Source organism: Sphaerodactylus townsendi, linkage group LG14, assembly GCF_021028975.2.
Source record: "Sphaerodactylus townsendi isolate TG3544 linkage group LG14, MPM_Stown_v2.3, whole genome shotgun sequence".
NCBI classification, from domain to species: Eukaryota; Metazoa; Chordata; class Lepidosauria; order Squamata; family Sphaerodactylidae; genus Sphaerodactylus; species Sphaerodactylus townsendi.
In genome coordinates this window covers 34546035-34569663 of record NC_059438.1, presented here as the reverse complement: position 1 = coordinate 34569663, position 23629 = coordinate 34546035, and the positions used below count along the sequence as shown (strand labels likewise).

At 50.1% G+C, this 23629-nt stretch overlaps 1 protein-coding gene across 4 annotated transcripts in view; it reads left to right on the top strand.

Annotated features, from left to right (window-relative positions):
• Positions 1-158: 158 nt before the first annotated feature.
• The window catches only part of PCDH1 (protocadherin 1), a 139377-nt gene continuing 115906 nt past the window's right edge, over positions 159-23629 (top strand). The window contains exons 1-2 of one of the 4 annotated variants that reach the window (XM_048515524.1): positions 159-329; positions 15997-16808. In XM_048515524.1, coding sequence (XP_048371481.1) covers positions 257-329; positions 15997-16808 — 885 coding nt within the window. In that variant the 5' untranslated portion in view covers positions 159-256. Of the gene's footprint in view, positions 330-892; positions 1363-1399; positions 1644-1991; positions 2015-15996; positions 16809-23629 lie in introns of those variants that run through there. The other 3 variants (XM_048515526.1, XM_048515525.1, XM_048515527.1) reach the window with 3 other exon arrangements.

Below are 23629 nucleotides of genomic sequence, written 5' to 3'. Positions count from 1 at the left end.
GCAGCCTGCCAGCCTGCCAGCCATCCGGCCGCTCGGGCTGGGCGCAGGCTCTGATCCGGGCGCCGGAGCTCCACCTCTCCTCCGGCAGCGCGAGGCGAGAGAGGCGGGCGGGGGCGGGCGAGGGGGAGGGGGCGTCCCCGCTGCCGCTGCCGCCGCCGCCGCACAGCCCGAGCCTCACACACGCCGAGAGGCCAGCTCCGGCTCGGACCGCGCCCCCCCCCCCCCCGCCCCGCCTTCTGCAGCCCCGGAGAAGAAGATGCCCGCCCGGCAGCGGCGCGCGGGGAGCAGCGGCAGACAGCCCCCGGCGCCTCCGGACGGGCCCCCAGGCAGTAAGCGCGGGGGGAGGGTGGGGGTCGCGGGCGGGCGGCTGGGGACCGGCCGGAGCTCGGGGCGACGCCGGCATCTTCTGGCCGCGGCCAGCTCCTCTGCCCCCCCCCCACCCCTCGCATCTCGCAGTCGCCTTTCGCCGGGGCGGGGGGGGGGGTGGTTTGCCGGGTGACCGGCCGCTCCACGAGTCACTTGGGGGGCGCCGGCGGGCGCCACTGATCAGATCAACCTCTCGGTCCGCGTATGACGGGGGAGGTGGGAGGGGGGTTCCTGCTTTCCACGCTCGCCATCCTCGCAGCCCCCGGGCGCGCTCCAGTGGGCATCTCCCCCCCCCCCCCAAGGATGTTGCACGGCAGGATGCCACCACTTGTTGGGCGCTGGGGCAGGCAGGAGCGCCCCATCGCTTCTGTCACCCGCCCTCCCTTCCCGGGGAGCCCTCGGAATCCGAGGGGGAGCGGGGGGCGTCGGTGGGGGGTGGGGGGAGGCTGTGCCGCCCAACTGTACATCCTGGGGGAGAGATGAGGATTTGGTGAGTGCAAGTGCACCGGGCGGGGGGGGGGGGGGAGAGAGAGAGAGAGGCGGGCAGAGCCGCGGCAGCCTGGCCAGCGACATGCGCGCGCGCGCCCTTGTGTGTGTGTGTGTGTGTGTGTGTGTCTGTGTGTGCGCGCGCGCGCTCCCGCGGCTCGGGCTTCTAGCGTGAAGCGCCGCTGCGCCTGGGAGCCGGGAGGGCGAGAGCGGCGGCTCTTCCCGGAGGCTGCCCAGCTCCAGCTGCAGACTCCCCCCCCCCACCCCCCACCCCGGGCCGGCCGGGCCGATCCCTTCCGCTTGCAAGCGCCGCGGTGCCGAGAGGGGTCTTTCCGGGGGTGCAGAGAAGCGCCGGGGCTCTATCCACCCGCCCTCCCCCCCCCCCGGCACCCTTGGATGTACCCAGAGCAAGTGCAGTGGACACACCATGGCGGGAAGCCAAAGGGAAGCGTCGCTGATCTGCTAGAGGGGCGCTTTTGGAGGGGAGGTGCGTTGTAGACATGGACCCGGGTAAGTCTCCGCAGCTGCACAGATGTGCGCGGAAGGGGGAGGCAGGGACCGATCCCCTGGAGGGGCGGCGGAGGGGGGGGGCCTGGGCAGGCTGGCCCTGAACTTTGCATGCTCGGCGGGTCCGAGCGGCCAGGAGGGAAAAGGGGACCCGCTGGCCTCGACTTTTGGCCAGAACTCTCCTCCCTCCGCTGCGTGTGGCGGATGGGGTCCCTTTGCAAGACAGGTGTGCAAAACGGGAGCATTGGATGGTGTGCGGGAGATGGAAAGGAAGACCGGGCAAGGTGAGGTGCTGTGGGTTGCCCTGGGGTAACCCTGTGAGAGGGGGCATGCTGCAGGCGCATGGGAGAATGGAGGGGGCAGGAGGCTACTTGTGGACCCTGGATGCTGTAACCCGTGAGTGACGGATGTGTCGGGTCTGCGTTAGGCGAGAAAGCACACTGCTTGAACGCTGGATGGAAGACCTGCGCTGTGTGATTTTGGCGGTTGCTTCTGAACTCTGCCCACTCGAGGGTTGGAGATAATGTCATGCCAGGATCTTGGGGTGGGTGGGTTTTTTTTGCAAAGTCCCTTCCACGGCCGGTTATTCCACGATCAGGATGTAGCTGCCGATGATGGTGCGTGTTCGATTTTCCTCTGTCCAGTCGCCGGCTCTGTAAGTTCCCAGCCTTTTGGCAGATATACCCGTAGCCAGCCCTCTCTCCCTCCACCCCCCAGAGCTAGTACCCTGCATTTCCTACAAAGTGAGCCATCCTAAACAGGGCTGCTCATCCCGCTCGAGTCCGATCAGCCCCGGAAAGCATTCTTAGGATTGCAGCATAAGGAGCCTTTATGTAACCGAACGGTTTTGAAAAAGCAAAACAAACCCGCCTTTCCAGCACATTTGCAGTTCAGAGCGGAGAATAAGTCTTGTTTTGTCAACTCGCTTGCCGTTGTGTGAAGTGGGCAGTTGCTCTTTGAGGGGCCGCTATCAGACTTCCCCCCCGTTTCTCATTTTGGGTTCCCGAGACTCTTGACTGTTCGTGTTGCTAGCTGGAGAGTCTGTTAGCCTGAGAGGCTTCCTGGGGATTCTGCAAGATCCGTGCAAGATCCGTTCAGTGGATGCACAATTCTAGCACCTTCCGAGCTTTGGCAGGGGAGTTGGACATCGCCTGCCGTTGCCGGCTGCTGGTGGTCCCCCGGAGTTCCAGAATAGGCAACTCTGAGAAATCTGCCCTGCTATCCGGGACATCTTAAGGCAGATCTCTCATCACATGTGGAATTCGAAACGATGTGCTGTGTGTGGCTCGCGCACCCCCGCAGGCGGAATGGCTTGTGGCGATAATCAAGGATTGGAGCTGCGAGACCCAGAGCGTTTTACATGTTTTTGTTTTGTGCTAATGTGTTCAAATTGACCCCAGTCGGAGGACGGTCCCTTAGAACCAGTTTGAAGGGGAGGGATTTAAGATCGAGCGACTGCTTTCTGCCATTATTTTCAAAAGGGCTACGCTGATGCAGGCCCGAAAAGACTCTGCAGGCAGGGGCTCGGTGAAGTCAGTCTACAGACAGATCTCAGCTGGGCCTACAGTACAAAAAGATTCATAGATAGATGCAGCTGCATAGCTGTGACTTTGGCTTCGTAGCATTACAGGAATGGGATGTAGGCAAGGTATCACGCCAGATTGTGGATCTGCAGTTCCTGATGTTGGCCTGTTCGCTCCCCCTGAATAAAACATGCCATCTCTGAGACCACAAGGGCTGTGGGGAAGCAGGAAGTGACCCTCGGCATGGGGGTTTGCATTGTACAGGTGTACCTCTGAACATCTGAAGGTCTACTGAAGAACCTTGGGCATGAAACGGTCATGTATGCATCAACAGCACAGGGATAGAGATGGCAGGAGGAGCTGTATGGATTATGTGCATGCTCTTCGGACAGTGATGGCGAACCTTTTTGAGACCGAGTGCCCAAACTGCAACCCAAAACCCACTTATTTATCGGAAAGTGCCAACACTGCAATTTAACCTGAATACTGAGGTTTTAGTTTAGAAAAAAACGGTTGGCTCTGAGGCGTATGTTACTCAGGAGTAAGCTTGGTGGTAGCTTTGCTTTGAAGCAACCATGCAACTCTTCAAATGGGTGAATCATGACCCTAGGAGAGTTTACTCAGAAGCAAGCCCCATTGCCAGCAACTGAGCTTACTCCCAGGTAAAGGATCGCGCTTTATTTCGTTGCAAGAAAATCAGTGGGGTTTAACAGCGCTTAACAGGGTTACCTATACTGCTTCCCCAAAACTAGGTCTTAGGTTTCATGCTAATAATCGAGCCCAGTGGCCCAGGCCAGCCTAGATGTGTGTTGGGGGGGGGCAATTCCCCCCCCACACGATAAACTCTGTTTGCACGTGCCCACAGAGAGGGCTCTGAGTGCCACCTCTGGCACCCGTGCCATAGGTTTGCCATCACTGTCTCAGGATGAGGACCAGTACATATTTCATGGGCAAATACAGTACTGAAACGGCTAATGACCTTCTCCTGTGTATCACATAGGACTCATGCCTTCCATAACCATCCGTTGCATGGTGGATACGTTCTTAAAAGCGTGAATTCATTTCCCACCGCTAAACTTCCAGACACGACAGAAAACGTGGCTGCGTCTTCTGACACGGTCTAAGATGTGACTCATTTTTTCCTAAAGATACGATTGCGCTTATCTTTTTGGATATACGCTAGGCTAGTTTGTACGTTTCCTAGAAAAGAAAAGAGCTGGATTGACTCACTCCACCCACTAGGGCTGTTCCCAGATACGGCAGAAAGTTCACAGTGTGACACCGTCTTAGATGGCAGTTAAGTTCATAGTGTGTCACCATCTTAGTCACCGCCCTGGGGACTGTTGAGAGGAGTCCTTGTGTGCTCAGAAACTGCCATCTAAAGCCACCATCCCACGCTCTCTTGTGTTGTGGCACCCTGTGGTTACACAACGAGGTGGATGTTTAGCAGTAACATGGCGTTTTCCTCGTGTAAACTCTCCAACCGGGTAATAGTGAGGTTAGCGAGCGGCTAGCTGTCTTACGATTACATTGATAGAGTTCCCGGGCTCCAAATTGGCATCGGTATCCATTGCTTTCGGGGCAGGGCCTTTTGACTACCGTGCCAGCTGTTTGGAATTTCTGCATTCTGGATTTTGAACTGTTGGTAAGCTGAACTCTGCACTTAACAGAGGGTTCTTGTTTTCGAGCTGACCTAGTTTTGAAGTATCACATACTAATTGCAGAGTATTTCTACGTCCTGCTAAATGTCGCATTGAATACCATCTGTTAAGAGATGCCTTCCCATCACTGATTCATAAATCCCTCCTATATTCCATCCTTTCCCCCTGGTCCATCTATTTTTCTTGCTGTTCACTCCCCTCTCAGCATTCTCTGAAATATTACCTCTGTCATTTGTAGAAAACTGGCTTACCCGAATTCCTACCCTGGCCAGAATAATAGCGTTCACAATCAGGACAGATTGATTTAAACCAAGGCGATTGAGAGCATTGATCTGCTATGCTGTGAACAAGCATGCATGCTAACAAGACGCTGTAACTATTAAAACGACACTCCAAAGTTGGCAACTTTATGCAACCTAGGAATCTAATCTGATACCTTTGGGAAAACAGTCAACATCTAGTCGTCAAGAATTCTACATAGAGGCAGGTTTCTCTACAGCCTGCATACATTCAAGAAAACAAAGTGAAATTGCTTTTTGCTGAAATCCTAAGAATGAATAATTTGAAGTCCCATAAGGCACAAGGCAATTCTATGCATGTTTACTTCAAAGAACATTTCAAGAAGCAAGGCCTAGTCGTCCCTGGATCAGGGGTCTTCAACCTGTGGGCCATGCTGGCATGGCCATGCTGGCAGGGGCTGATGGGATTTGTAGTCCATGAACATCTGGAGAGCCGCAGGTTGCAGACCCCTGCCCTGGATTAAACAGTGATATGGTGGGAAATACCCCCCTTTTTTTGGCTCTTACATCTGGGCCTGATACTATCTGAAGGGACTCGCCGATCCTCCCTTTGGGGTAGGATTTAATAATTGGTAGCTGGGCGCCACTTATAGCTATAATTATCAGTATTACAGCTAGTTTTTCACTGCTTTTATAGATTTTAATTGACTTATGATGGTTTTTATGATTGTATTTTACTATATGTTGTACACCGCCCGGAGCCCTTCGGGGATGGGGCGGTATAAAAGTCCAATGTATGTATGTATGTATGAATGAATGAATGAATGAATGAATGAATGAATGAATGAATGAATGAATGAATGAATGAATGAATGAATGAATGAATGAATAAATAAATAAAATATTCCTGATGTTTAATCAGTCGAGTTGGCTGAAAACAGTTTTATTGAGGACTGCATGCGACTAATTTAGTTTTTTTATTCCTTGGCAGTCCTGCTTGAAATTTTAATCTGTAGTCTTTTATGTATTTTTAAAACAATCGTTTCATTTACCCTGCGAGCCACCTTGAGTTCCATAAGGTATGAAGGCATCTAGCAAAAGCTTCAATTAACTGAATTTTTTTAAAAAAAAAAATCATTCACCTTGAGTTTGTGGGGGATAAAATTACAATTCAGAATTTGAGAAGGGAATAAACCGGAGCGCTCCAGATCAATAAAGTAGATTCCCCATATGGGCCCTGTGAAGAATCCGTACAGGGTACCATCTTCTTTCCTAGCTTCAGGGCAGTTTGGAAAGATAAAGAGGTGGGAATTGTATGCCAGAAGAGGAGACTTTGGAGATGTTGTGGTGCGGAGCAGGAGTGGGGTTCTGGACTCCTTGCCTGCGTTCTTTGCAGAGACGTGCGTGGTGGTTCAGAGCTCAGCAGAAGCCGTGTGACTCATCTCAGGGGATGACAGACGGAACGGAGAAACGGGGTGAGCTGAGACGGGGAATGAACACTGGAAGAGATCCGTTTGGATGCTGAATCTCAGTCCTGGCCGGCGTGGCTTTTTTTGCTGGCTTTGCAAATGCAGGGGATCGCGAGCTGGTCTCAGATTGCCCGCATTCATAAAATGGCCTTTGTTTTGTTTATATTTGTGGGTCAGAGAGCATAAATGCAAGTCAGGCAGACTGATGCTAGTGGGGCATTCGTTCTGCATCACCTCCCTCCATTGCCCTGGGGCAGCTCTGGCTTCTAGGAGGGAGGGAAACGCTGGAGGGACGGGATTAGAAGAACAAGTCCTGATCCCACTGCCTGAGGCGGAGAGTCTCAATAGCATCCCCTCTCCCACTCATCCGCACAGGCTCCATCCACCAGGAGACCCGCTGCACGCCAGGCTGCGGTGCATGGGAGCGGTGCTGGTTTCGGTTGGGACCCTGCGGGAGAGCTGCCCGGTGGATTTTGCCCCATGGGTCTGGTCTCCTTCCTGTTCTGCTGCAGCCTGAGAATTTGAGAAGTGAATTTGAGAAGCGAGCCCTGCTCTCTGCCTCCATTGGTTAGATGTCTCTTGACAGAAGGTGGAGGTGTGCTAGGGCAAGCTTTCAGAAGCCTGGCTTGAAGCCAGGTGGCTTCATATTTACTCTTCAAGTGTATTTAGTGTAGAGGAAGGATTAGTAGCCAGCATGGTTAAGAGTGGTGGACTCTGGAGAGCCAGGTTTGATTCCCCACTCCTCCACATGAGCAGCAGGCTCTTATCCGGCGAACGAGATTTGTTTCCCCACTCCTGCTGGGTGACCTTGGCCAGTACCAGTTCTCTCAGAACTCCCTCAGCCCCACCTACTTGTTGTGGGGAGAGGAAGGGAATGGAGTTTGTAAGCTGCCTTGAGTCTCCTTACAGGAGAGGAAGGCTGAGTATAAATCCAACTCCTTCTTTCTTCTTCCTCCTCCTCCTCTAGCTGGTGGGTGGGACCCAGGGTCTATAAGGCAAGTGAGCAGGAAGGGGGGATATAAATCCAAACTTCTCCTCCTCCTCTTCTTCTTCTCCTCCTCCTCCTCCTCCTCTCCTTCTTCTTCTTCTCCTCTTCTTCTCCTCCTCTTCTTCTTTCTCCTTCCTTCCTTCCTTCCTTCCTTCCTTCCTTCCTTCCTTCCTTCCTTCCTTCCTTCCTTCCTTCCTTCCTTCCTTCCTTCCTTCCTTCCTTCCTTCCCTCCTTCCTTCCCTCCCTTCCCTCCTCCCTTCCCTCCCTCCCTTCCTTCCCTCTTTCCCTCCCTTCCTTCCTCTTCTTCTTCTTCTTCTCTCTTCTTCTTCTTCTTCTTCTTCTCTTCTCTCTTTCTTCTTTCTCTTCTTCTTTCTTCTCTTCTTTCTTCTTCTTCTCTCTTTCTTTCTCTTTCCCTTCTTTCCTTCTTTCCTTCTTTCTTCTTTCTTTCTTTCTCTTTCTCTTTCTTCTCTTTCTTCTTCTTCCCTCTCCTTTTCTCTTTCTTTCTTTCTTTCTTTCTTTCTTTCTTTCTTTCTTTCTTTCTTTCTTTCTTTCTTTCTTTCTTCCTCCTCCTCCTCTAGCTGGTGGGTGGGACCCAGGGTCTATGAGGCAAGTGAGCAGGATGGGAGGGTGTTGTTTGTTGCTACTCGGATGGAAGGCGCCCTGATAACAGGAAGTGAGCACATGAGAGATTTGGGGGCCAAACAAAAGCTGGGCCTGAGTAGTGGCCTTTCATTCAACTGGTTAGACAAGACAGCAAAGGTTTAAATGTAAACAGGATGGTGCCTGGGTGTCCTTTGAAGCAGGAATGCATTTTGTTTGGAGGCCACGGGGAAGGGTGTGGAGGCCATTAAGGCTGCTGGGGAGGATGTAAAGAATGGGAATTAGGGCCTTATGAAGTAGACAGTGAAGGTGTGTCAGAATGTGGCTGGCTGCTGATACCATTTTACATCGCACTCTAGTTGTTTGTGTACACCGCGTGAACATTTAGGAGGTTCTCGTACGTACACAAAATCGCAGACCTCAATAAACAGGGCTCCAAAAGGGATGTCTAACCAGTTAAACGAATGTTGCAGGACTGCTCCGCAGGGGACAGCACCCTGTTAAGCATGAAATAAGGATTTAATATGACGAGGGTGACAAACTTGAGTCAGCGACGGTGGCAGTGAACGAGGATACTGATTAATCAGCGGCGTGCCGATTTTAATTGGCGATCGCACAGTTTCATGTCAAGGGGCCTGAGTTATGGGCAAGCAGGGACGGGGTTTTTGGAAGCTCCGGTGGTTCCAGGACATTAGCATGATGAAAAATGAAAGGGGAAATGTTAGACCGTTCCTGGAAGAGTCATATCCTTTTGTTAAACGGGAAGTTATCTTACACGTACTGTTCTGCAGACAGGGCATGCTTACATTTACTAATAATGTGCATTTTCATGACTGTGAGTAGTTCTGTAAAAAAAAGGCACATCTCTGTTTATTATTCTAATGTTAAGAAGCCACCAGGCTAAACCAGTTGCCTGTTTGTTGTGGGGGCCAGCGTCGCATCGTGTTTACGTGTGTTCTAAACTTACTGGCACACGATTTGGAGCTAGTGTGACTGGGGTTAGCGACTTCTGAGTGGGTGGCCCACCTAGCCAGGGAGGCGCTTATTTCATGGTTCAGCTATTACTAAATGTGCTGTGCTATAAAGATACCTGTGGCGGAAGACAGTATCTGCTGAGCCAGGTCGGGTAATTTACGCTTCCCTGCAATATTTGTGTCAAGATGACTTGGTCCGCAAAGAGGTGTGGTGCGCACATTTAGCAAAGAGCATTCCATTTGACTGAACCGTCCCATCAGGGCTCTCGTTTTGCTCCTACAACTTCCTCTGTGAAATGGAGCAGGGAACAGTGCCAGGGGGCACAGCTGCCGTAACACTCCCATACGAGAAAGGGCGAAGTAAGGCACCGGGGAGGAACTAAGGGTAATAGAATTCAGTATGCAGCGACCGGACGCATGGCCGCTCATGTGCGGCGGAACCAAGAGTTCTGTGCAGTGCCCTTTCATTAGGTTTGCTCTGGAAGCACATGATCCAGGTTGAGCCATGTTTCAGCTGTGGCAACACTCCCAGGTTGGTTATTAATGAGCCCGGGGAAGCCTGGGGCCTGCACGCCGCTTTCCCCTCCCTTCCGTTTCCCTTTCCAGTAATTAAAGTCAGTTGCTTTGGGGGAGAAACCGCAATTTGTCACTACTCTGGACTGACAAACTGATTTAGAATCCCAGTTTGGCATGAAGAGAACAAACCTCAGTTTGTGATTCTGGTTTGTTTTGTCTCTAATTATTGAACTGTCTGTGGTGTGGGCGAGGGTTGCTAGGTCCCCCCCGGCCACTGGCAGGTGTGTGTGTGTGTGTGTGTGGGGGGGGGGGGTAAGATTATCTTCCACATTATTGGAATATGCTGCCACAGGAGGTGGTGATGGCCACTAACCTGGATAGCTTTAAAAAGGGCTTGGACAGATTTATGGAGAAGTCGATCAATGGCTCCCAATCTTGATCCTCCTTGATCTGAGATTGCAAATGCCTTAGCAGACCAGGTGCTTGGGAGCAGCAGCCGCAGCAGAAGGCCATTGCTTTCACCTCCTGCATGTGAGCTCCCAAAGGCACCTGGTGGGCCACTGCGACTAGCAGAGTGCTGGACTAGATGGACTCTGGTCTGATCCAGCTGGCTTGTTCTTATGTTCTTATCTGCTCCGGGTTGGGAAACTCCTGGATATTAGAGGGGGGGGGGGCAGGGGAGGAGAAGGATCTCCGTGGGGTACAACCGTGGTGGATAAAATCCAATGTTTATTTTAACATTTAAAATTTGTGTTTTTATCTAAATTGGATTTTTTATTTAAATCAAAAAATTTTTAAAAAATGCTTTTGAGGAAAATATCCAAAGATAGTTTTCTGTTTGAGATACATTGTCATCCAAAGGTTATTCATCATGAATTAAATATTAGGTTTTTTTAGAATTAAAGATTAGTTTTTTAAATTCATCATGAATTAAATATTAGATTAGCATGTGGCTGTATGTTCATGCAGTTTTCAGATTTTTTTGGTCAATGAATTCCACTAATCCATTCAAAATGTCATGATCTTCCAGAGGTTTCTGTAAGATTATTTTGGCCAGTTTTTCCATCTAGAAGATATTATCATAGATACCTGGTTTTGCAGTTCTCAAAACTGTGAATTTGTTTCTGCAGAGATAACATGCCCCTTTTACATAGAATTGTATACAAACACATTTTCTGGAGTGTGTGTGTGTATATATATTTAAGATATTTTTTCAACTGTGTATGTGTGTGTGTATACACACATAGAGAGAGTTGAAAAAAAGATCTTAATCCTTTACAAATCAGTTTACACAGAATCAACCCCCTACCTCTTAAGTGCTAAGTTTCAAGAAGTTCAGTGTATAGAAGATTGAAGTGGAACAGATCTGCACAAGGAGCTAAGTGTGAGGAGGGAGGGGCAAGCAGTAAAAATGAAAGTGAAACCAGTCCAGCGGAATGTCCCACAACCTTGGGATCTTTGTGTGTATCACTTGAGGTTTATCATATTACTGTCTCCCTGGAGGAGGAGTTCCGTAATGAGACCGAGTTTGGGAATATTTTAATGAAGGTCCTGTACTTATGGGTAAAACAGGCATGCATGCAAAATAAAAATCCTAGAACAAAGAAATGCTAGGTCTGGTGGCCCAAATGAAATGAGATAGTTCACCTCGCAATAATTTCATAATTGTCTATATATTTCTAATAGGATAACCAAATCAGTAATTTTTGAAACAACTGTAAAACTAATCTGAAAAGTTATCATTCTAAAAATGAACCCTTCATCTGGTTGGAAATATTATGATTACACCAGTAAGAATGAGTCCTAATGTAGGAAATCATGATTTTAATCTATTCTTATTGACTAGTGATTTAAATTGTGATGTGAATCATAACTTAAAAATCAATTTGATTGAAATCAAATCCACTCCGGGTACAACACCATAGAATCCACCTTTCAGATCAGCCGTTTTCCCAGTGGGAACAGATCTCTGTAATCTGAACATGAGCTGTCATTCCAGGGATTCCCCAGGTCCCATCTGGCATCCCTAGTGTAGGCCAGCTTGCTATCATCTTGTTCAGGTAGTGACAAGACAATGGCTACTTGTTGTCACCTGAGCCTCACTAAATGGAAAATCTTTCTGAGAGCGTAATAGGGCTATATGGATAGAGATTTGCTTTCTCTTTCCAAGAGTGTAATAGGACTATAGATAAGAGATTTGCTTTCTTTTCCTGAAAATGTAATAGGGCTATATGGATAGAAATTTGCTTTCTCTTTCCAAGAGTGTAATAGGGCTATATGGATAGAGCTTTGCTTTCTCTTCATGAGAGTGTAATAATGCTATATGCAGTGGTGGGATTCAGCAGGTTCAAGCCACTTTGGCAGAACCGGTTGTTAAAATGGTGCTTGTAAACAACCAGTTGTTAAATTATTTCAATCCTACCACCAGAACTGGTTGTTAAATTATTTGAATCCCACCACTGGCTATATGGATAGAAATTTGCTTTCTCTTCCTGGGAGAGAATAGGGCTATATGGATAGAGATTTGCTGCCCAAGAGTGTAATAGGGTTATGTGGATAGAGATTTGCTTTCTCTTCCTGAGAGTGTAATAGGGCTATATGGATAGAGATTTGCTTTCTCTTCCTGAGAGTGTAATAGGGCTATATGGATAGAGATTTGCTTTCTCTTCCTGAGAGTGTAATAGAGCTATATGGATAGAGATTTGCTTTCTTTTCCCAAGAGTGTAATAGGGCTACAGGTAGAGATTTGCTTTCTCTTCCCAAGAGTGTAATAGGGCTATATGGATAGAGATTTGCTTTCTTTTCCCAAGAGTGTAATAGGGCTACAGGTAGAGATTTGCTTTCTCTTCCCAAGAGTGTAATAGGCTGTATTGATAGAGATTTTCTTTCTCCTCCCGAGAGTGTAATAGGGCTAAATGGATAGAGATTTGCTTTCTCTTCCCGAGAGTGTAATAGGGCTATATGGATAGAGATTTGCTTTCTCTTCCTGAGAGTGTAATAGGGCTATATGGATAGAGATTTGCTTTCTCTTCCTGAGAGTGTAATAGAGCTATATGGATAGAGATTTGCTTTCTTTTCCCAAGAGTGTAATAGGTCTATAGGTAGAGATTTGCTTTCTCTTCCCAAGAGTGTAATAGGGCTATATGGATAGAGATTTGCTTTCTTTTCCCAAGAGTGTAATAGGGCTACAGGTAGAGATTTGCTTTCTCTTCCCAAGAGTGTAATAGGCTGTATTGATAGAGATTTGCTTTCTCTTCCCAAGAGTGTAATAGGCTGTATTGATAGAGATTTTCTTTCTCTTCCCGAGAGTGTAATAGGGCTAAATGGATAGAGATTTGCTTTCTCTTCCTGAGAGTGTAATAGGGCTATATGGATCGAGATTTGCTTTCTCTTCCTGAGAGTGTAATAGGCTATATGGATCAAGATTTGCTTTCTCTTTTTGGGAGAGTAGTAGAGCTATATGATTTGTTTTCTCCTTTAAACAGCAGCCCCAGGTGTAAGAGTTGAAATAGATTTCAACAGGTGACCTGTGGTCCAGTACATGAACAACAACTCCAGGGTTCAACCTCTGCCCGTACTGAGCCGTAAGCCAGGAAGAACCTGTTCTGAACTTTGTATTTGCCATGAACTCACTAGACAAGCTCCCTGCCATATCTGTAAAATTATAACATTAACCTACTTCACAAGATTGTTGTCAGGATTACTGATTGTTGTCTGGGTTACTAAAATGATATGCAGAACTTTTGGAACACTCTAAAATGCTATCTACAAATGCAGTGGATTATTTTTCAAGAGCTGGTTTGGTGTAGTGGTTAAGAGCAAGTGGAAATCTAATCTGGAGAACCGGGTTTGATTCCCCACTCCTCCACATGAGCAGCGGAGTCTTACCTACTGAACCAGATTTGTTTTCCTGCTCCTCCACATGAAGCCTACTGGGGGACCTTGAGCCAGACACGGTTCTCTCAGAACTCACTCAGCCCCACCTTTTTCACAAGGTGTCTATTGTGGGGAGAGGAAGGGAAATTTTTAAGTTCCTCTGAGATTCCTCAAGTTTGAGAAAAGCGGGGTATGTATCCAAACCCTCCTTCTTCTGTGCACGGGATGTAGTTCATGTCAAATCAGCATAAATCAATCCGACTCCTTCCCTTCCCTCTTGGTAGCCTGAATGACGGGCAAAAGGAATGTGTGTGAAAAATCAGAAAAGAAACCCCAACGGGGAAGAAGAGGGTCATGGTGAGAAGAGACTTATCCGTATCTGAAGCAGAAAAACAAGTCAGTTTCATGCATCCTGACCCCCAGGTTCTGTCAGGGGAGAGCTTCTTCTCTCTGTCAGCAGCTACCTTTGTGAGGCACAGAAGGAAGCATCCATGGTGTCTCTGGGAAGTGCCGTAGGAGGTTAAGAGCTCGTGTATCTAATCTGGAGGAACCGGGTTTGATTCCCAGCTCTGCCGCCTGAGCTGTGGAGGCTTCTGGGGAATTCAGATTCCCCAGAAGGGCAAGGAGATTGTCAGCTCCTTTGAGTCTCCTGCAGGAGAGAAAGGGGGGATATAAATCCAAACTCTTCTTCTTCTTCTTCTTCTTCTTCTTCTTCTTCTTCTTCTTCTTCTTCTTCTTCTTCTTCTTCTTCTTCTTCTTCTTCTTCTTCTTCTTCTTCTTCTTCTTCTTCTTCTTCTTCTTCTTCTTCTTCTTCTTCTTCTTGGACTGTGGGAAGTCATTTAGGACCTTTCTGAAGTGGTGATGGCCACTAACCTGGATAGCTTTTAAAAGGGCTTGGACAGATTTATGGAGGAGAAGTGGTTTTATGGCTATCAATCTTGATCCTCCTTGATCTCAGATTGCAAATGCCTTAGCAGACCAAGTGCTCGGGAGCAGCAGCAGCAGCAGCAGAAGGCCATTGCTTTCACATCCTGCATGTGAGCTCCCAAAGGCACCTGGTGGGCCACTGCGAGTAGCAGAATGCTGGACTAGATGGACTCTGGTCTGATCCAGCAGGCTAGTTCTTATGTTCTTCTGTTAGGGAGGATGGCACAAGTGGATATCCTTGGTTCTGGCCCCTTCCGGTTTCCCTGTCACCTTCTGAAGTTTCCATGTTCCGAGTACAAACTCTACTTCCGTTGTAAAGAACAAAACCCAGTGCTTAACTCCTATGTAGAGTTGTCAGGTCCCTCCTGGCCACAAGCGTAAGGGATAGAGGGTGGGCTGGGGTTGCCAGTTTCGGGTTGGCAAACTGCTAGAGATTTGGGACGGAGCCTGGGGAGGACAGGCATCTCTCCGTGCGGAACAATCCCATATAATCCATCCTCCTAAACATCCCTTTTTCTCCAGGGGAAATGATCTCTGTAGTTTGGAGATGAGTTGTAATTCCAGGGGATCCCCCACGTCCCATATGGATGCTGGCATCTCTACTCCTGGGGGATTCAGGGAGCCCTAGTTGGGTGGTTTGGGAAGCTTGCAGGCCAATTTTCTACCCACAGGATACTTGTCATGGCCTAAGTGATTAACGCAAAGCACGTAACAAACGAAAACATACAAGACAGGCCAGTTGTGGTTGAGTAGAATAGAAATTAGAGGCAGCCACTGAAAACCGATTCCAGTATTTTGCCCTGACTAGCCTAGTGGTCTACATACCCAAAGCCCCCAGTCTGCCACGTAGCACGGTGCCACACTCCCCTTTCTGTTCCACGTGGGCCTTTCAATAATTGACTACTTGTTTTACTGAAGTAGTGTTGCAAAGACCTATATCGTGAGAGTTATCTGATGTATACAGTATGAACCACTACTGTAGTGTTGCGTGAGAGGTATGAAGTGTGTGTGTGTGTGTGTGTGCGTGTGCGAGAGAGAGGGGGGGGGAGAGAGAGAGAGAGAGAGAGAGAGAGAGAGAGAGAGAGAGAGAATGTGTTTGTTCAGTGCAGCCAGGATAGTATATGTGAAGTGCAGTATGTGGTAAAGAATTTAGAGTGTTGTTTTTGGACTTCTGTGTTGCAAAGACCTGTATCATGAGAGTTATCTGATGCATACAGTATGAACCACTATTGTAGTGTTGTGTGATATGTATGACATGTGTGTGTATGAGAGAGAGAGAGAGAGAGAGAGAGAGAGAGAGAGAGAGAGAGAATGTGTATGTGTTTGGGTAGTGTAGCCATAATTGTGTGTGTGTGGAGTGCAATATGTGGTAACGAAGCAAGGGTGCTCTTTTTGGACTTCCGTGTTAGACATTTGCCAGTGGAGCAAATCCCCTGACCATTTTTGTTGTTGTTGTGGGGGGGGGGGGGGGGGGGGGGGGTGGTTGTGTGCCTCTGTCCTGGAGATGAAGCTGTCAGCTGGCTCGACCTTTGTAGCCAAACTCCTCCCTCGTCGCCTCTCTGCCAGGGGTGGGAAGCCTTCCCTGGGGTGACTCAGGTGTGGAGCAGTTCTAGGTGAGGCTTTGCACCGTGACGTGCAGGCGGGGCCGGTCTGGTATCGAGGCTGGGGTTATTACTCAAGCACTCGGAGCCTGAGAACAGTTCACCTGTTCCCGTGAGGCAGGGAGGCGCACGCTGGCGTTCGCTTGCTCGGCAGAAGGCCGCGGCAATCGCCCTGAGCCTCCGACTTGCTGCCGTGCTGAAAGATCAGGGCGGGCGGGGAGCTGTGTCCTCCGTAACGCCCTCCTGTCTCTGCTTTCTTCCAGCCCGTCCACGGTTCGGCATGCAGCGGCTGGCTTCCTGCCTGGGCCTGTGGCTCTTCCTGCAACTCCCCTGCCTGGGTTCCGGGACGCGGGTGGTCTACAAGGTGCAGGAGGAGCAGCCGCCCAACACCCTCATCGGCAGCTTGGCAGCAGACTACGGCTTCCCAGACATGGGGCACCTCTACAAGCTAGAGGTGGGGGCCCCCTACCTGCGTGTGGACGGCAAGACTGGCGACATCTACACCACCGAGACCTCCATCGACCGGGAGAGCCTGCGGGAGTGTCAGCAGTTCTTCCCGGGAGAGCCCTGTTTTCTAGAGTTCGAGGTTTCCATCACGGACCTGTTGAACAACAGCCCGCGCCTGCTGGAGGGGCAGATAGAGGTGCTGGACATCAATGACAACACCCCCAACTTTGCCTCCCCCGTCATCACCTTGGCCATCCCGGAAAACACCAACATCGGGGCGCTCTTCCCCATCCCGCTGGCCATGGACCGGGACACCGGTGCCAACGGAGTGGCTTCCTACGAGCTCATGCCCAGCCCGGACGCCCAGAAGCTGTTCGGCTTGCAGGTGGCCGAGGACCAAGACGAGAAGCAGCCGCAGCTGATCGTCATGGGGAACCTGGACCGGGAGCAGTCCGAGTCCTACGACCTCACCATCAAAGTGCAGGACGGGGGCAGCCCCCCGCGGGCCAGCAGCGCCCTGCTGCGCATCACCATTCTGGACATGAACGACAACGCGCCCAAGTTCGAGAAGCCCTTGTACGAGGCGGAGCTGTCGGAGAACAGCCCCATTGGCCACTCTGTGCTGCAGGTGAGTTTGCAGGAGGGTCAAAGGACTGGGGATTTCTCAGGTGAGCTTGCTGAAAATCTCAGCAGCTTGCAAAGTGGGGGAAGGGGCTACTTTTCTTGGATACCACTTCAGAGGTGCTTTGGTTTTTGCTTCCTGTCCAATACAGGGCTGCCTTTCACAAATAAATCTCACTCCAATTTGCCAAGATGAGGAATAGGAGAAGGTTGGGAATCTTAGAAGCGGAACAGCTAGGGCAGACTCAAACTGAGGGCCACCCCACCCATTTAGAAAAAGAGTCATACAGTAGTAGAAGAAGAAGAGTTTGGATTTATATCCCACCTTTCTCCTGTAAGGAGGCTCAAGGTGGCTTACAAGCTCTTTTCCCTTCCTCTCCCCACAACAGACACCTGGTGAGATAGGTGGGGCTGAGATAGTTCTGAGAGAACTGTGATTAACCTAAGATCACCCAGCAGGAATGCAGGAGTGTGGAAACACATCTGGTTCACCAGATAAGCCTCCGCCGCTCTGGTGGAGGAGTGGGGAATCAAACCCGGTTCTCCAGATTAGAATCCGCCTGCTCTTAACTACTACACCACGCTGGCTCTCAGCCCTGGTCTGACCGCACAGCTTCCAACCCAGGTGGCAAATCTTTGGTCGACCCCACCACAAAGAAATCCCTTCTCATGGAAGGCGAGCGCGTTTACAGCTATTTATTTATTAAAAATGTGCCCTCTGGAACTCTCTGCCAGTAGGCTTCAATTAAAACTGCAATAAATAATCAACAATCCACCGCCAGCTAATAGGAGTCAGTAAAGGAGAAATATTGTTGTTACCCCCCGGGGCAAAATTGGAAGCACCGCTGACTGAGCGTCTCCACCTGATGCTTCGAGCTGGTGAAAAGAAGTGAGGAGCCAGGCTGGAGTAGTGGTGCATTGTGGGTGGCGGGGCTGACAAGCACTGGCTGGGTGGGGGAGTCATCGGGCTGAATGACTTTGAGGCCGGGGCTCAGGCAGAGCCGTGCCAGGTTGCTGGTCTGGTGCCGATTACGGCCATCTGGATATGGTCAGGGCTGCGCTCACCACTCCTGCCTGCCACCCCTGGGGCTATGGTGAGCTCCCGCCCTTCCTTCCTTCCTAGCAGATGGAGGAGATCTTCCTTAATGTGAGAGTCAAGGGGGTGAGGGTCTGCTTATCTGCAGTGTCTCGTTTCAATAAGCAGCCCGGCTCCCTTGGATCGTTTTCTGCAGTTTTCAAATAACCTTCCTTCGCTTTTGTGCAGCTGCAACTGATAAAGCAGCCGGGACCCGGTGTGCTTGGGGGGCGACGGGGGGGGGGGATGTGTGTGAAGGTCTCACCACTGGCCATGGCTTGCTGGTGCTTGCGGGGTGGGGAGAAGGAAGAATTCCCCACTTCAGTGGAAGGGTGTGCAGAGGTGAATTCTGCCACTGGCTTTTATCAGCCATCCATGCCGGCTGGCAGGATACCAAGGGAGGGGGGCAAACGGACAGAGAAGAACCAATCAAAAAAAGCCAGCACCGGGCATTCCGTCCCCAGAGCAAAGAGGGAAGGATTTCCGGCACACAGCAAGGCTTGGAGGAATCAGGCACAAGCTCTCAATCTGGGGAGAGGGTCTCTTTTCCTTGTTTGGCCCTCGGTTCACGTAGTGCAGGGGTCAGCAACCTTTACCACCCAAAGAGCCATTTGGGCCCGTTTTCCACGGCCCCGAAGATCTACCGATGGCCCCTCCACTCACCTTTCTTGGAGGGACATGCTTACGCTACCCTCTGACCTCCAGGTCACATGGAGCCGCAGTATAAGGCTGAAAGAGCCGCATGCAGCTCCGGAGCCGCTGGTTGCAGACCCCGGACGGAGTGCCTTGTTCTCAGGCCAACGATGGGAACATTTGCCATTTAAATGTCTGCACACATGTCTCTATACCCCTTGCAGTGCCCTGGCCAACACCATCCCCCTGGGCCTCAGTTGTTTCCTGCTCACAGCTTCTTCCTGCTTTTGCATTTTGGGCCCTGTCTTCTTATCCTTGATACCCTCCCCAGCAAGCCACACTGCCAATCCAGGGTCTGCCTTGAATGAAGCTGAAGGAAGAAGAGTTTGGATTTATATCCCACCTTTTTCCCCTGTAAGGAGACTCAAGGTGGCCTCCAAGCTCTTTTCTCTTCCTCTCCCCACAGCAGACTCCTTGTGAGGTAGGTGGGGCTGAGAGAGTTCCAAAGAACTGTGACTAGCCCAAGGTCACCCAGCAGGAATGCAGGAGCGGGAAACAAACCCATTGACTTGAAAAATGGGGAGGTCAGAGGTCAAGGAAGACAAGGCTGCAGAGGAGAACACAGTTTTGTGCTTGGCCTTGCTTTGTGGGCCGGCTTTTGTGACATGGCTCATTGGGTAGAGGAAAGAGACTCCCAACCGAAGAATTAGGTTAATATCTGTTCCCTCAGTAACCCTTCCTGCACAAATCCCTCGAAACGTTTTGTTCGCATTTCACCCACTCGAACAATTCCTGGCCTCCAGTACATAATTTTTTCCCCTTTTTTGAGTTCCGTGTTGAATCAGGGCTTCAATCCTTCGTCGCCTTGTGCCGCGTTCTGTTTTCCTTGTATAGTTAGTGTTTCCAAGACTGGCACCTCCCAAATAAAAGAACAAACAGAGAGAGGCTGCTAATCAAAGGGAAATGAGTTCATTTATAACCGAGGCAACTCATCATAAATGGGCTGTGCGGAATCACTCGTCGTACATCGATGGCACAGCAGCTGAAGACGTTTTCAAAAATGTTTCATCCAGAGAAGCGTTTTAAAAGGGGATTCATTTAAAACGTTTTGAGGCAGGAAATAAAACGTTTGGGGGTGGGGGATAAAAACAGTGCAGAACTCCACGAAGGAAGTTTTTTTAATTTCCTGCCTCAAAATGTCTTAACAAGTTTTTGTGGAAAAGGGGAATTCCATGGAGCTAGTGGAAGGGCTGACTTTTAAGCCACCGCCTGGACTCCACTGAGGGGGCAGGGAATTCCTTGTCTGGGCAGCCAACTCCCCTCCTCTTATGGAAAGCTGGTCCTTTGAGCAAGTCTGTATCGGCTTGTAGTGGTGACTTGAAAAATGGGGAGGGCAGGGGTCAAGGAGGACGTGACTGCAGAGGAGCAATGCTGGGGGAGAGGAAGAAGATACCGTTGACCTAGAACCCTTTCCCCTCCCTCTGAGGCCACCAGGTAAAGAGGCCCAGTACAAGGGCCCAGGTATGCCCTCCCGGCAATGGCCCGAGGGAAACCTGCTTCTTGCCCTACTCATAGTGGCTTCTGTAGGCAGAGGGATGTGCTAAGTCCCACCAGCAGCGCTCTCAAGGGGCAAAGGGGCTAGAGTTGGCTTTCTGATTCAAGATGAGCTTTTCCTCCTCCCAGACCTCCTTCCAGTCTGGATCAGCTGGCTCTAACACGTGGCTTTGTGTCATCCAGAGGTGTCCAACTCAGGTGTTTCAGATGTTCATGGACTACAATTCCCAGCTATGACTCCTATCAGCCCATGCCACAGAACTGATGGGAATCTTAGTCCAGGAACATCTGGAGGGCCATTGGTTGGAGACCTCTGTGTTAGAGTGTCAGACTACTTGGCTATGGGGGATCCAGGTTCGAATCCACTCAGTGCATGGAAGGTTTCTGGGTGACCAATCTTGACCCTCCTTGATCTGAGATTGCAAATGTCTTAGCAGACCAGGTGCTCGGGAGCAACAGCCGCAGAAGGCCATTGCTTTCACATCCTGCAGGTCAGCTCCCAATGGCACCTGGTGGGCCACTGCGAGTAGCAGAGTGCTGGACTAGATGGACTCTGGTCTGATCCAGCAGACTTGTTCTTATGTTCTTATGACCTTGGGCCAGTGACATGCTCTCAGCCTAATGTACCTCACAGGGCTGTTATGAAGATAAAATGGAGTGATATTAACTCAGGGGTGGCCAACCAATTGGTCATGCCAGTAGAGGCTGCTGGGAATTGTAGTCCATGAACATCTGAAACGCCAGAGTTGGACACCCCTGGCGTAGTCCTTGCTACTAGCTATCTGGAAGGTCAGAAGGTCCCAGAGCATTTGTAGATGATGGCTTGTCTATGAGGTCTTCTTTTGATCCCAGCAGATCAGAGCAGTGGTGGACTTGGCGGGGCAGCTTTGGCTTAGGAAATGCCTGGAAATTTCAGGATGATGCTTGTGGGAGGGAAAGAGCTTAGCTGGGGAGGTCGTTCCACAGAGTCCCCTCTCTGAAGCTGCATTTCCCCCCAGGGCGATGGGGACTCAATGGGCTGGAGATCAGCTAGAAGTCGATGCCAGGTATGAGAGTAGAAAGAGCTCTCAGTGGCAGGTCCTACAAAGGTTCACCTTCAAGACAGTCTCTTGTGAGGAGCAGGATGTCGTGCGCAGGGACTGGTGAGGTTTGTCATGCCCACCCAGTCACTGGACTGCTTCTTTTGACTGTCTAGCAGCAGGGGGCGTAGTGGTTAAGAGCAGGTGCGCTCTAATCTGGAGAACCGGGTTTGATTGAGCCACGGAGGCTTATCTGGGAAACCAGATTAGCTTGTGCACTCCAACACACGCCAGCTGGGTGACCTTGGGTGAGTCACAGTTCTTAGGAGTTCTCTCAGCTCCACCCACCTCACTGTTTGTTGTGGGGATGGGGGAAGGGAAAGGAGATTATAAGCCCCTTTGAGTCTCCCGGGATGATGGGAGCTGTAGTCCAAAACATCTGGAGGGCCGTAAGCTTGACACCTGTGGTGTAGAGGTTAAGAGCAGGTGCACTCTAATCTGGAGAACCGGGTTTGATTCCCCGCTCTGCCGCTTGAGCTGTGGAAGTTTATCTGGACCACTGGATTAGCCTGTGCACTCCAACAAACGCCAGCTGGGTGACCTTGGGCTAGTCACAGCTCTACAGAGCTCTCAGCCCCACCCACCTCACAGGTGTTTGTGGGGACGGGGGAAGGGAAAGGAGATTGTAAGCCCCTTTGAGTCTCCTTACAGGAGAGAAAGGGGAGGAGGTATGAATCCAAACTCCTCTTGTTCTGTTGTTGCACCCCCACCCTTTTCTAACTCTCAGAACCTGCTAGGGTGGGGGGGGGCAGAAATTTAGCCCTAAAATGACGTGGGGTCTGTGCTCTGCTGCCTGCATCCCTCGTTGGGCTTTTGCAAAGCAAAGGAGACTGGGACCTTGGGTATTTGACATTCTCCCTACAGTGTCCTTGGCCGAAGAACTACACAGCGGCATGTTTCCTGCGTTTGAAGTGAGCATCCACGCCCAGCCCAGGAGAGAAACTTCCCAGCCACGCCTTCCGCACGCCCCACTTCCTTCCTGTTACTGGGAGCCAGGAACCTGTCGGCTGGGTTTTGGGGCGACCTTTCTTGGCACATGCCAAGCATACCAGAGTTGTAGACAGGGCCTCTCAGCTAGACCGGCCCAACCGGTTCCGCCACAAACTCGTGGAAGGAGGAATGCGACTCTCAGGCATCGCCTGGTCTTTGGGCTGAGAGCAGGAGGAAGTCAGGAGGCCGGCTGACGTCTGCAAGGCTCCCGTGGCGTGGGCCTGGGGAGGGATATTTGTGTGAGGCGCTGTTTTGTGGGCTCGGGTTCAGTCGTGTTTGTGTGGTGTGTGTTTACGTTTGGACTAGTAGGCTGTTGGAGGTTTTGAGTGGTGCTTTAGGTAACTGTTATTAAATAAAGGGCCAGTGTGATCTTAGAGAACCACCAATGTGGTGCAGTTTATTAGAACATTAGATTAGGGGGCATAGGTGTCAAACTCGTGACCCTCCAGATGTTACGGACTACAGTTCCCATCATCCCCTGCCAGGGGATGTTCAAATTTGCCATGGAGGCTTGAAGGAGAAGTAGAATTTGGATTTATACCCCATTTTTCTCAACTGTAAGGAGTCTCAATGGCCCGCAAGCTCCTTATCTTCCCCTCCCCACAACAGACTCCTTATGAGGTAAGTGGGGCTGAGAGAGTTCAGTGAGAAATGTGACTAGCTTAAGGTCACTCAGCAGGCTTCATGTGGAGGAGTGGGGAATCGAACTCAGTACCTCAGATTAGAGTCCACCGCTCATGTGGACGAGTGGGGAATCAAACCCGGTTCTCCAGATTCTAGTCCGCCACTCTCAACTGCTACTCCTCACGGGGTGACCTCAAGCCAGCCACACTCTCTCAGCCCAGTCTACTTCACAGGGTTGTTGTGAGGGAATAGAAAGGCAATTCTGTAAGCCATGTTTGTCCCCATTGTGAAGAGAGTTGGGTATAAATGAAGTTAAACAGGTGAACAAATAACTGGAATAATATTACATCTGTATTCTGCCATTCTCGTTTCCCCTCAAACAACCGTCCTTCAAAGAAAACTAAAGCGGTTTGAGTATTTTAACTTTAGATAAGGAAAGGATTCAGTGTTACAGAGTGCGCAGAAGTTTGTAAAACTGTTTATAAATTCGGGAGAAACTTGGAGGAAATAACTAATTTCCCCTGCTGTTAATATGCGAAGAGCCTGAGGTCACCTAATGAAATTTCTCGGCAATAAATTCAAAACAGACAAATAAAGAACACACTTCTTCACACAATGCGTGCATTTAATTTAGCCAGTTTCTGTGCCACCCCTTCAGGGAAAATGTCCAAGGTGACTTACAAGACAAAACTTGTTAACGACATAACATACCACAAAAGTTGTTAACTGATGCCTAGCGTTAGAAACCCAGCTGGAGTGTTGCAACGTACACTGGCTGTGGAATTTGTGGGCGCCGGCTTACACAGGATTAGATAAATTTATGGAGATGAATACCCTTAGTAGCTGAATAGAACCTCCAGGTTCAGAGGCAGC